The 14,176-nt window shown below is 42.6% G+C and overlaps 1 protein-coding gene across 2 annotated transcripts; it reads right to left on the bottom strand.

The window, feature by feature from the left end:
* Positions 1-474: 474 nt before the first annotated feature.
* Positions 475-4,638, bottom strand: LOC108268236 (E3 ubiquitin-protein ligase TRIM39). Of its 2 annotated transcripts, XM_053681718.1 has the most exons (7): positions 4,482-4,638; positions 3,515-4,071; positions 3,332-3,427; positions 3,031-3,258; positions 2,791-2,932; positions 1,448-1,474; positions 475-1,359 (listed from the first exon to the last, which is right to left on the bottom strand). In XM_053681718.1, the coding sequence occupies exons 2-7, from the start codon at positions 4,067-4,069 to the stop codon at positions 821-823; spliced, it is 1,587 nt and encodes a 528-aa protein (XP_053537693.1). In that variant the 5' UTR covers positions 4,070-4,071; positions 4,482-4,638; the 3' UTR covers positions 475-820. The 2 variants fall into 2 exon arrangements, with proteins under 2 accessions (XP_053537693.1, XP_017328585.1); XM_017473096.3 differs by lacking the exon at positions 4,482-4,638 and having other exon boundaries at positions 3,515-4,475.
* Between the last annotated feature and the right edge of the window lie 9,538 nt (positions 4,639-14,176).

Genomic DNA, 14,176 nt, shown 5'->3' with positions numbered 1-14,176 from the left:
TCATGAGGCCACTCCCAGAGTTTGGCTTTTTCATGGCACATTTCTAATACACAGTTTTGCCATCAGATGGCAGTCATTCGCCCATTACCCTTTGATTCTTATATGCAGTCTAAACTTTGTTATTTTTACAGGACTAACATGTAGGCCATAGCGTATGGCAACTTTTATATATAGATCCTGTATTTAGTCAAAAAATGGATTGCAACCGGTGTCTATCGTACAGTATTTGTAGGAACTGAAACTGAACATGCTGGAGTTTCATTTGCCTTTATTCTCAAGAAATCAGTTGTTGCCAGACCTTTTCCCACCACATCTAGCTTAAATAAAAGAGGTTTATTAAAGAGCTTCTGCCTTTTACTGCATTGACTTACATTACATTAAAGTTCTTGTCATTTTATTATCGTGTATAATTCGAATGAATGAAATGAGCAGCAATGGCTGGAACACTGTTGCTTTACAGAGAATACTTTCAAATGTGTGATCCGTTTTGTTTATTTTGAACAGGAACATGGACAGGTTTGATCTTACAGAGACCATATAAGAACAGAAAAAAAAGGATCATATCAGTTGGTTAACAATCCCGTTCAGCTAATACAGTTAGAAATACATTTAGCAATACATTCTGCATTCAGATCTGCTTTTACACCACCGAGGATTGTTAAACGATTTGGAAATCCATTAAATAACATTCATTTTATTTTTTATTAATATGAAAGATGTTCACAATAATTATAAAGTTAATAAACAGGTAAGATAATTAAAGTTTAAGGCATGGATTTACTAGACGATGTTAACAGATTTCAATTCAACAAATATTAGACTAATTAACAGGACAAATGATCAGTGGTGGTGAGTTTTTACTACCATGATTACTGCAGGGGCTGAAGAATGGATAGATTTTCTCAATAAAAGTCTGACCAGTAAATGAGTAGATATGAAACATGGCTTCAATATCATAGAAGGAGACCAGGCCCTCCTCATAATCCACAAACACCCCCACCTTCTGAGGAGCCGGTTTCATGGTGATGTGAATAACAGGAGAGTCACAGGCTGAGAATTCTGTTTCATTCTTCAGACACACACACCAGTATCCATCTTCAGGACAGGATGTTATCTCCCCCTTTCTCTTAGCATTCTCTCTAACCACTCCTAAATACCACTCAGTCTTTCCTCTGACCTGCACCTCATAGTAAAATCTCCCTGAGGAGAATCCCTCCTTTCCCAGCACACAGGGACAAAGATCAAACCTCTCTGGGTTATCAGGGAGATTCTGTTGATCGTCTCCACATGTACCTCGTTTCCTATCATCAGACAGGATAAGAAATGGATTTGCTGTATCAGGATCCAGAGTCACATCCACTGAGAGATGAAAAACACGATATACATTTACTGTAACAGTACACATTGTAATAGTGAATATTTATTCATGTGATCAGTGAAAACTCACCTTTATATTGCTGAAGTCCTTTTAGCTCTGTTTGGAAGAGAATAATCGACAATATTATATGCTGGTAGAATTAAATATGCAGTAATTAAATGCTTAAAATTACAATGTGGCACTAAAAACATTAACACCAAAATATACAAAGTATTCATTATGACCTGCCTAATATACTGTTGGTCCTTTGGCATGCTGCCAAAACATGACTCTACAAGACCTCTGTAGGTGTGCTGTGGTACCATGCACCAAAATGTTATCAGCAGATCCTTTAAGTCATGTAAGTTGCTAAGTGGAGCCGCTGCGGATCTGACTTGTTCTACCACATCCCGGAGATGCTTGATTGGATTGAGACATGGGGAATTTGGAGGCCAAAGCAACACCTTGAAGTGTTTGTGATGTTCCTCAAACCATTATTGAACAATGTGTGCAGTGTGGCAGGGCGCATTATCCCGCTGAAAGAGGCCACTGCCATAATATTGTGTACCTGGTCTAGACAACATTTAGGTAGGTACCATATGTCAAACTGATGTCCACCAGCTAAGCAATGCACACTCACCTGGCTGTCCATGTGACGTTAAAGAAAACAGGACTCGTCAGACCAGGTGACCTTCAAGGTCCATTTCCAGTGCTAACATGTTCCTATTGTAGGTGCTTTCGATGGTGTACAAGGGTCAGCATGGGCACTCTGAATAGTCTGCAGCTATGCAGTACCATACAAAGCAGGATATGATGCACTGTGTCGTGACACATTCCTCCTGTAACCATCATTAACATTTTGAGTACCACAGTAGCCTATCTTTTGGTTCAGACCAGACGAGGTAGCCTTCATTGCCCTCAAACATCAGTGAGTCTTGGGCACTCAGCACCCTGTCAGTAGCTACTGTACTCACCACTTCTGACTGGGAGCACTCCAAAAGTCTTGTCATTTCAGAGATGGACGATGGACCTCTGACCCAGTTGTCTGGCCATAATGATTTGGCCCTTGTCAAAGTCTCCTGCACCCAACACATCAACTACGAGAACTGACTGTTCACTGACCGTCTAATATATCCCAGACCTTGTCATGTGCCATTGTTATGAGATATTCACTTCATCTGTGAGTGCTCATAATGTTTTGGCTCATCATTGAACAAAAATATCTGTATATAATGCATTTTTGGTACTTGAATCTTGATGACTTCAACAGCACCACTCCATGGCTTTAAGTTTTATTTTTTTAACCTGTCCTTGACAAATTAGATTTTTTTAAATAGCAACTTAAGCAGGGAAAAGGAATAATGCACTAGCCTAGTTCTGCCTAATAGACCACTTTACCCAAACACAGATCATATGAAACACTAAATACTTACTGATCTCATCAATCTTGCCTACTTCCGTACTGAGCATCTCCTGAATCATTATTCTAATCAGAGACACCACAGTCAGATGACGGTTAATGCTGAAATCAGTCCAGTCCTGGGTGTGTGGAGGTATTCGGAGTGACGGGTAAATCTACAGTACAACAGGAGAGAGGAAAAAAAATCCCTCAGCATGGGGACTGCTGTTCTGTCATGTGCTGCATTGCTATTGAGAAACAGAGGGACTCTGACCTGTAGGAGGTGGAGGTGATCCTCGGTGTGTGAGAGCTGCTTCAGCTCAGTGTTTCTCCTCTTTAGCGCAGTGATTTCCTGCTCCAGCTCTTTAATCAACTCTTCAGCCTGCTTCTCTGCTGCTTTCTGCTTCTCCTCCATCACCTGAAGCAGCTCAGCCTGGCTTCTCTCAATGCAGCGCATAAGAGCACTGAAGATCTCCACACCGTCTGCTTTCTCTGTGATTTTCTAACAGGAGACCAATAAAATGAATTAAGAAGTTTATGCTTTAATTACCACTAAAATCTTATTTTACACTCACTTTATTGAGTTCTATAGATTTTTTGATTTCCTCAATTTTCCACAGACGGTCCTGGATCATCTTCTGTACTTCTGCTTGCATGAACCATGACTCAGTCTGTGAAAAAAAGACAGTCATACAAACATTACAGATTCTTCTATGGAAGTTTGATCATGTTTAATTAGTTCTCTAAATCTTTGTCACCTTCTTTGATCTAACTTCCACCTCTATAGGAACAGTGTTGTGAGTTTTGTGGTCTCCCTCAGTACAGAACTGACACACACACATCTGGTCATCTCTACAGAACAGCTCCAGGGGTCTCTCATGTTTCTGGCAGATGTAGTCCTCCAGGTTCTCCACAGGCTCCATCAGTTTGTGCTTCATGAGTTTAGGTGTGGTTTTATGGAGCATCAGATGAATATTACAGTAGGAAACGCCACAGTGCAGACAGGACTTTAGAGCTTCCAGCTTCTCCTCAGTGCAGGAGTCACACAGAACCTTTTTAGGTTTGAGGGGAACTTGCTTCTTAAACGGAGCAGCAAGTCCAGAGATGAATGTATTTACACGTAGTTCAGGTCTTTTAGGGAATTCCTCCTTACACACTGGACACTGGCAGTGTGAACTGCTGTCCCAGAACTCTTTGAGACAGATCATACAGAAGTTGTGTCCACATGGAGTAGAGACTGGATCAGTGAACACATCCAGACAGATGGAGCACTGGAGCTGATCTTCACACAGGACACTGCTGGAGGAAGCCATGACTGACACAGGAGACACCATGAGAGTGGATTTAGACCACAGATAACTTTACACATTATTCATGAAAATTATCCAGAACTAAAGCTCTCAGTGTCGTGCTGTTAGAGTAAAATATAACTTTCTCTGTGTGAGTAAACACATAAAATCCACTTGAACTGTGACAAACTCAGTGCACTTTGAGCAGTTAGTAAATGACAAAACAAACAATAGTTACTGATAGAAACAGGAAGTAGTAACTGAAATATACATTATAGTCATTCTGAAATATATATTAAAACCCTTTATATTATTTTTTTTACATTGTACGCTTGCATTTCCGGTATTTGTTCGACGCTGTTACTTACTCACAGAAGTGCTTTACTGTTTACTTTAAAATCATTTAGTCAGTATTTCACTTTTCCTGCTCACTTACAGTTTAGCTGCTGTGCTTTTAGTTCCTTGAAGAAAGACTGCAAAAGCTTCAAACTGGAGATTGTGTCCTGCTGAACAAGGACACGTTTTTACACTTTACTTTCGTTTCTCCTGAGTGACATCTTAAGCCAAGCCCCTGTTCTAGGGTATTTACTTGTTACGCAGTTACATATTTTGGCCACTAGATGGCAGACATTCACCGAATAAACTGCAGAGAACAATTTCCCTTTCCCATAGAGAACACAATCACACCAAACATATTCAGAAATGTGGATTATTTAAAGTCCTGTTTTTAACGTCTACCTGATCTGAATATCCTGTAAAATTATGTTTAATAATGTTTAATAATGCATATTAATGTATAATAATGCATAATATAGTATAATCATGTATACTAATGTTTAATAAAGTATAATAATGCTTAATAATGTATAGTGTTATTATTCATCTAAGTGAGCCGGAAATGGATGCAAATACAGAGAGTTTATAATGAAGAATCAGGCAGACAAATCCAAATCTTTAAGTAGGGGTGTAATCACAGCACAGGCAAGGTCAAATCATTTTCCCAACAGCCTTCTGGCTCGTCCACTTGATCTCTAGCAAACTGCAGATGGGCAGCAATGTTCTTTATGGAGAGCAGTGGCTTTCTCCTTGCAGTCCTGCCATGCACCATTGTTGTTCAGTGTTCTCCTGATGGTGGACACATGAAAAAGAACATTAGCCAATGTGAGAGAGGTCTTTACTTGCTCAGAAGTTACCCAGGGTTCCTTTGTGACCTCACAAACTACTGTGTTACTACAACAGAGAGTGCTACTGCACAGAGTTCAGTGATCCTGTCAGGATTACAGTGAGAGGTATGTCATGATTTTTCCCTTTTTCACCACAGGTCTGTTAGAAGGGATGAGAAAAAAAATATTGCTTAATTATTGTAATTCCTTGTTAATCCAGGATGTTGATCTTGAAATACATATGTTTTAAAAGTATTTGTCATTTGTGGCTGGTGCAAATGCAAAACATTAAAAAAGTTATTTAACAAAGAAAAAAAAAAACAGTTCAAGCTGTAACTTTACATTTTCCAACATGGGAAAGTCTTCAGGACAGAGGAGTTTATGATTTGCAGTTTCCTTGTAACATAACAAGCTGTGTGTTTGTTCTTTATTCATTAAAAGATTGAGAAAAAAGAGAGGGCTGGTGAGGGAATGACTGTTTATAGCTGCTATAATGTAAGTGAGAACAGGAACTAACTTGTTTACAGACATTCCACAACAATAAATGTAACTATAAACGGATGAAAAGTAAAATGTGTCATTCAGTAATAAATAAAATAATAATAATTATTGTCAAATTGCTGTGGTTTAAAAGGAATAAAACACACGATTACATGCTGTTATAGGAAAATAATCTGTACTTCAGGGTGGAAACAGTAACTCGGCTTCATAACACCTCCACATCACTCAGTATTTTTCTATAACAGTGTGAGACTGAGTGTTTTATTACTTACTTAAACTTTGTTAAAAGAAGGAAAAATACACAGAATACAGTACATCTGAAACCAGAAACTCCAATGTGTGAGAAATGTAAGAAATTATCTTCACTTCCTTACAGTCTAACAGCAAAACAAATTAAAAAACGACGGTCAAGCAAAACAGCAGCGTCACATGTAGCGTCTTCGGCTAGGGATTTGTCTTAGAGAAGATTTAGACTCAACTCCCCACTCTCACCTTAACACAAAGATCAGAGAGTCAAACTAAATCTACCAAGTCCCAAAGTGAAAAAGGGAGAGGTGCACTTACCATTGGGTTGAACAAACACCAGACACGAGGTTGTGTGATTACTCACAGGTAACGCGGCTCAATATACATACACATATACATCCATATACATATACATCAATATACATATACATATACATCCATATACATATACAGTGTCTCACAAAAGTGAGTACACCCCTCAGATTTTTGTAAATATTTGATTATAACTTTTAATGTGACAACACTGAAGAAATGACACTTTGCTACAATGTAAAGTAGTGAATGTACAGCTTGTATAACAGTTTTGTTTTTTTTGGTTTTTTTGCTGTCCCCTCAAAATAACTCAACACACAGCCATTAATGGTCTATGATCCTCTGTACCGCTGGTGCCGCCTCATTTAATCTAGTATTTTATATTTGTAGAATAATTTTAATTTGCAAAACTGTCTGTGTGGTTTGCCTAAGAGAGTGTCATATTTGTATTGTAGTATTGTGTGTTTAGTATTATTGTGTTATTGTGCGTGTTGTGTTTCAAGTTATGGGAGGGTCTCCGTCCAGCACGGTTCTTCCGTCTCCTGGCATGACAACAAGAGACTGCATTGAGACCGTGTTAGGCGGATTCTATACAGTTCCATATTTAGATTGTGTACACGGCTGGTCAGTTGCATGCGCGCCGCAGCTTCAAATTATTTCACTCCGTGGTTCCTTTGAGCCGCGGGTATTTGCTCAGATCAAACGAATGATGTATGACGGGGAAGGTGATCCGGATTGGGATTATGAGTATATGGCAAAATGTTATATGGGATGGCTTCGCCTACTCCCCTTATGGAATAAACATTATAATTTGAAAGACAAACTCCCTAAAACATTTCATGTGAATGATAAGACACCTCGCAGCACCACGTAGAACTAAAGTCTAAAGCCTAAATTTGCTCCGATTTCGAAGCAAAAACCCACTCATGATAAACCGCCCACACACACAGCGCGCGCGCGCTGTCCTCTCGTGCTCATCTCCCACTGACCGGTCCTGATTATCGTTTAGGCACATCATGTCATTATTGTAAGAAACCTGGCGACTGTCGTATTAAAAAACGAGATCAGCTGCAAAAGAGAGGTCGAGGTCCAATCAAACCATCAATCAGATACGTTTCCACCTCCAGCTCCTTCTTATTATCACAATCAATAGAGAGCCACAGAGCTCTTGTGACTCTTGTGTGTGCCGATCAAACTTACACGGAGCTCCAAATCATTCTTTTAATTTTAATTTGCATTCCGTGTGTTTCCCTGTTTGGAAAATGAATGAAAGTGTTTTGAATTCCATGATGACATTACTCCTAACTTTCCCAAACAGTAGCTGTTAAGTGTTTCTTTCTTGATTTTTAGTTGAAACTAGTTTTAGCATCAGCTTCCAGATAGGAGCTGTACCTGCAGTTCCTTGCTGCTATGAGCTGTTTATGTGTTGTTCGATTAGAACAATTTCAGGTATGCGTAGTCACTTTCAGTCGCTAGTTGCTCATTCACACTATTAGACTTTGTTTTGAATTAAAGAGGCATGCTCAGCTGTGAAGTACTCCCAACACAGTACTTGTGAACTAGTAAATGCGGAAGCGGAAGTGTCACCGCTCACGTGAAGCCCTCGTCATGTGAAGACCGAGCTCGTGTATCCACCGAACAAAGACATAACTCATCCTGCTAAGTAGCACTTTCTTCCTTTCTCCTATCTCTACCCCCTTTTCCCCTGCTGTTTATCTGTTTACACACTAACATGTGTCATCAGTTTATCCCTGTTATTTACCACTGGATCCATACAGAGAACACTGCAACACTCATTGTCCTGGCCTCCAACTTCAACTTCTCCCATAACTCACGCACCAGCAGATGAGGTGGTGGTACAGGTTTACTTCTCTCCAAAACATGGAAATTTACACTTCTCTCTCCCCCTTGCTGCAACACTTCCTTTGAATTTCATGCGGTTACAGTTACTGACCCTGCCAAAATGTACTTTCTTGTTGTTTATCGTCCTCCAGGTCAACTGGGCAAGTTTAATGGAGAGCTTGCCATGCTGCTGTCTACCAGTCCGGATGACGGACTTCCTCTTGTGGTCCTTGGTGACTTCAACACTCACCTAGCAAGCCACATGCAGCTGATTTTCTCACCCTCCTGCCCACAATTGACCTCAAGCGGTTCGCTACCACAGCAACTCACAATGCCGGCAAACAGCTCGAGCTCATGTAACCCTCAATTGTCCTCCTACTCACCTCTCTCAGAGACTCATGTCTCAAAACTCCTCCTCTCTAGCCATCCTACAACCCGTCCTCTAGGACCTATCCCTTCTCACCATCTTCAGTCCAGCTCTCCCGTGCTACTACCTGCACTCACACACATCTTTAACCCATCTCTCTCCACCAACACATACCCTACCTCATTTAAGCTGCTTAAAAAAACAACACTTAATTCTGCTGCTATTGACAATTACAGACCAGTCTCCCTCCTCCTGTTTCTGTCTAGAACCATTGAAAAAGCTGTTTTAGTTAACTCTCCACATTTTTCATACAGAACAACCTCCTGGACACCTAGCAGTCTGGCTGCAAGAGCAGTCACTCCTCAGAGACTGCTCTGCTTTCTCTCACTGAAGCCTTACGACAAGCAAGATCAGCCTCAAGATCATCTGTCCTCATCCTACTTTAACTCTCTGTTGCTTTCTACACTGCAAATCATCAGACCCTCCTGTCAACTCTCTCCAGCCCGGACATCACCGGAACGGCTCTGCGCTGGGTGGAATCCTATTTCTCAGGCAGATCCTTCAAGGTATTGTGGAGGGGGGGTGTATGTGAAACTCATACATGTGGGTCAGTTCTGGGTCCAGCTTTTCTATTTATACTACAACTAGCAGGCCTGTGATTGAGTCTCATGGCTTCTCATATCACTGCCATGTGTTACGAAACGGGACTGGAGGCGGATGCAGGTGCAGGTCTCACTCTTTATTAAACACAAAACTCAGGATTAAAGTAAACGCGGTCTTCACCGGGAAACGAGAACATTTGAGGCATGGAAAACAAACACAACTACTGATCCAAACAATACTAACAAGGATCAACCAAAGACGGTATAATACTGAGCGAAATGCTCAGTCACCCAGGCATTTAAATAAAGAACATCATTAACTCAAAGCATGGACACCTGGGGCAAATTAAAGTCACTTAACACAAAATGCTCAATCGGGAAGCGAGCGAACAAAAACAATGTCACGTGACTCATCAGGAGCCGAGCCAGTGCCCTCTGCTGGCCGTGACATAACACCATGCTTGTTACCTCAAAACTACACTATTGTAAGACAGTACTCCCAGGCCTCCCAGCCAGCTCAATCAAACTTCTTCAGATGATTCAGAATGATGCAGCAACATGCCTTGTGTTCAACCACCCAAAACGAACCCATACCCACCCCTCTTCATCTCCCTCCACTGGCTTCCTGTAGCTGCCTCCATCAAATTCAAGGCCTTGATGCTCACATACAAGACATTGGCTGGAAAAGCACCTCCCTACCTCAACAGTCTCTTTGGAGATTATGTTTCATCACACAACCTGCGTTCAGTTAACGATCAACACCTGGTCGTGCCTACTCAGTGATGCATGAAGACCCTTTCCAGCACCTCCAACCTGACTGTCCCTCACTGGTGGAAAGAACTTCCAACCTCAATCCAGACAGCAGAATCTGTCATTATGTTCAAAGACCAGCTAAAGACCCACCTCATCCATGAACACTTAACCCCCCCCCCCCCCAATAAAACAATCTTCTACTTCTATTGTCCTCCATTTTGATATAGTACTTTTCTTGTATTTCCTCATTTATAAGTCACTTTGGATAAAAGTGTCTACAAAATAAATAAAATGTAAATGTAATACAGTCTAAGTGTGGAACAGAAGGGAACAGGAGCTACGACATCTGTCTCAACTAAAATTTAAAGATTATATATTTACATCCCATCTCTCTCTCTCGCTCTCTCTCTCTCTCTCGCTCTGTGTGTGTGTGTGTTTGTGTGTGTGTGTGTGTGTGTGTGTGAACACAGGAAGCGTAGGGTCTGTAATTTTAGCTCTTGTGTTTCTGTGGACAGGGTGAAGTCTATGCTCATTTTTGTCCCCGTGCACCTTGCGTGTTTAAATTATTCTCAGGTCTGGTTTTTCCCTCTCTTAGTTTCTTGACTTACATCTCTTGCTTTTGCTTTGTTTAGTCTGTTTGCTCGCATGACCATTACCTGCTTCTCTCTCTCTCTCTCTCTCTCTCTCTCTCCCTCTCTCTCTCTCTCTCTCTCTCTCTCTCTCTCTCTCTGTAAGAACACAGGAAGTTGAAACTTTACCACACACCACTGCTCTGTCAGTCAGTCAGTCATTAGAGAGACAGGATGGAGTTCAGTCCACTCGCTGTGATGCTCTGTGAGTAAATGTTCTCTTTGTGTCTTCATTAGAGTGAGTGGTGGGGTATAAAGTTGTTCATCTGCAGTCTGAATGTCCTGAGTGATGAGCTTATTGTGTGATTAGGACATTGTGTGTACTTCAGCATGACTGCTCAGGTGGATCAGTGTATCCATATCTGTTATGAGAAGGGTTTAGTTTGATGTGTAACTACTCTCAGTAACTATGATAGTTCAACAGGTAAGAGTACAAGTAGAGCAAGTTTAAAACACAGGGTTTAAATAATCTAATGAGTGTAAACGAGTCTGTATTGTTGGAATCTGTAGCTGATCTTCTGTGTCCTGCTGTCATCTGCTGCTCAGTGACAACCTCTCATGATCATTTGATCTGCTAAAAGAAAATGACTGGATGGTGTTTGTACTTTCACCAATGGAAGTCAGGGTTGTGACTAACTGAAATGTCTTTAGCTGCTGTGGTGAGACTCTGGTGGTGTTTCCTGTGCCCAGAAAGGTTTAACAAAACCATGTTAGTGTTAACGAGACTTACTGAGAGAATGCCTTATAATCTACATTCCATTTTTGTTTCTATTATGGTCTGTTCAGGGAAACATCTCAGTACAGCAAGTTAAATCTAATGCACAATAATACCAAACTGATGCATGTTTTAATCACCATGACTGATTATGTACTTATTTAAAGTCTTTAAAACCACAGCAGACAATATGAAAGAAAGAAAATTAGCTTTGTGTACACACACAGGGCAGTGACAGTGTTATAGGCCTGAGAACAGAGCCGAGTTGCTGTTGTAACTTCTAGTTCAGTGATATGTGTTCAGCAGTGAAGGGGAGTAGGTGTGAAGCTGAATGTGAGAGAAAGTGTACACACCTTTAATAAAAATGTGTTTCTTTTTACACAAAATGATCGACTGCTGCTTTGACTCTACCAAAACACAGGTGTGTACAGACTGTTCTCAGTGTACATGAGCAGACTGAACGGTGATAAGATATATTTTAATCAGTTCTGTTTAAATCTATTACAGTGTAGATAAGGTCAGGATTAACATTATACCGCAGTTACCACTAGAGGGAGTCAAAGGCATTTTAGTTTTACTTTTCAATCACTGGCCTCCACATACTGAGTTATTTCCTGTAGCCTTCCTGTCAGCTCCAACTAGTCCCTTACAAAAAAACCCTACAGGAATCATGCAGGAATATTATGCAGATATCCTACAGGATTTTCAGCTCATTTCCAGGAATTCTATGAAGAAAAAAATATATATGCAGGAATTATACCCTCCGGGAATTATGTCCTGCACTCTCAGAAAGGATTGGTTAATATCCTACAGATCTTTGTGTTATTACTATTTAATTTTGTGTTAAATTATCCAATAAATGTGTTTTTTAAAAGGAAAAAAAGTACAGAAGAGTCAGGAAAACGTGTTAAATTATCGTCCAATCAAGTTGCGAACTGCGGTGCCGATGTCATCATCCAAATCTTAACTCGCCTCAAAGTGAATGTTCGCTGCTTTGACCTTTTGATTGTGACCACAGAGTCTGAGTCCTGAGACGAGGAAACTAAATGACCGCAGGTGTGGTGACAGGCCGGAGGCTGGCGCACGAAAGGGAAAGAGCGCTCCTCCCGCGACTGCCACTGTGGTGCTGAAGAGACAGCTCCGTTTCAGCACCACCAATGTTTTGGACAGCCGGAGGGTGCATAACTGCGAGGCGGGGCCGCTGACACACACACACACGGCTGGCGGCTGATGATCAGCGTGGCTGCCCTCCATCATCTAGCAGCCGACGGGAGAATATAAAACGGCCATCCTCCACTAGCAAAGGGAGAGAGGGCTCCCAAGGCATGCATGCTAATTTGTTGTGTGTTTCTTGCAGAAGATTCCAACACGACAGAAAACTTCACCCCTTGGCTGCACATGCGGCGTTTCCTGACTGCAGAACGGGATCCCAGCCGCTTGGTAAAACCACTTCACCCTACGGCATCACCTTTGCATCCACACCCTCTCAGACTTTAAATAAACTCTCCATGTTTGACTCTTAAACGGCCTCCTGTGTGTCTATGCTCTGCCCACCGCTGGCTAGGTTCCCTACAGTGGTGGAGGATGCGGGCTTGAGCACAGACCCACCCACATAAAAGAAAAAAAAAACAACCCACATTGGGAAAAAAAATGGATCCCTTGCTACAGCACCTCATGGAGACTAATCTCCAGCAGCAGGCTGTGAAGCAGCAGCTCACCCAAAGCCTGCAGATCACAACCCGTGAGATTCTGGCGCAGAAAACAATGACCCCTGCGGCCGCAACACCACTCCCTGACCCCGGCCGAGAAGCTCGGCGCCTTCTTCCACACCTGATCCCAGAAGGCGACATCGAGGCCTATCTAGAGGCCTTCGAATGGGTCACCCACCGAGAAGAAAGGCCACGCATCCTCTGCCTGCTGCTCTCCGGAGAAGCATGCATGGCGTACTACGACCTCTCTCCGGAGGACACAGCGGACTACAGAGAAGTGAAGAGGGACATCCTAGCATGGTGTGGCAAACCCACCACCAGGCGGCGGCGGAGTTCCATCGATGGAGCTACAGGCCTGGAGTCAAGCCACGTGGACAGATAGACACCCGCCTGTTCATCACCAAGAAGTGGCTCCAACCAGACCGAGGCGCCGAGGTTGCAGAGAAAGTGGCCATGGATCGGTTCCTGAGAACTCTACTTTCTCCCAAAATCCATCCAGAGTCATGAATACATACTGGTCATTGTGGTCTATGCCACCCGGTACCCTGAGGTGGTGTCACTACACAAAACCACATCTCACAACATCGCTAGAGAACTGGTGCTCCTGTTCAGCCATTTGGGGATCCCAAAGGACATACTGACAGACCAAGGTATGCCTTTTATGTCGAAACTAATGTCTGATCTGTGTCGGCTGTTGCAGGCAAAACACCTGAAGGCGTATGTCTACGACCCACAAACTGATGGGTTCGTCGAAAGGTTTAACCAAACCATGAAGCAGATGCTGCGCCAGGTGGTAGACGAGGAATGGAGGAACTGGGACCTTCTCCTGCCTTACGTCCTCTTCTCTGTCCGGGAGTGCCCCCAAGCATCCATGGGCTTCACACCCTTCGACATCCTCTTCGGATGGAGACCTTGAGGACTACTGGACGTGGCACGGGAAGCGTTTGAAAAACAGCCCTCCCCGTTCCGCTCAGTGATCAACTTCGTACAAGAGATGCAGGAGAAGATTGATCGAGTGGCCCCGATCATCCAGGAACATATGAGAGCTGCCCAGGAGGAACAGAAAAGAGTGTACAACCGCACAGCACAGCCACAGGAGTTCCAGCCTGGCGATCAGGTACTCCTGCTAGTGCCAAATAGCACCTGTAAGTTCCTACCAAGGCACATTTACAGTCCTCGAGAGGAAGGGCACCGTGAACTATCACCTGCAGCAGCCCGGTAGGTGAGCAGAGACAAAAACGTATCACCTGCTGAAGAAGTGGGTGGAGCCGGCCCCCATATTGTCTGCGTTC

Source organism: Ictalurus punctatus, chromosome 7 (genome assembly GCF_001660625.3).
Source record: "Ictalurus punctatus breed USDA103 chromosome 7, Coco_2.0, whole genome shotgun sequence".
NCBI classification, from domain to species: domain Eukaryota; kingdom Metazoa; phylum Chordata; class Actinopteri; order Siluriformes; family Ictaluridae; genus Ictalurus; species Ictalurus punctatus.
The sequence above is the reverse complement of the archived record's forward strand: the minus strand, read 5'-3'. Positions and strand labels throughout refer to the sequence as shown.

Excerpts from the sequence above, each read along its gene's own strand:
- LOC108268236 (XM_017473096.3), bottom strand. The coding sequence starts at position 4,090 with ATGGTGTCTCCTGTGTCAGTCATGGCTTCCTCCAGCAGTGTCCTGTGT. Across the intron at positions 3,428-3,514 it reads TGGAAGTTAGATCAAAGAAG|ACTGAGTCATGGTTCATGCA; the intron begins GTGACAAAGATT and ends TTTTTTTCACAG. Across the intron at positions 1,475-2,790 it reads AGGCAAGATTGATGAGATCA|AGCTAAAAGGACTTCAGCAA; the intron begins GTAAGTATTTAG and ends TCTTCCAAACAG.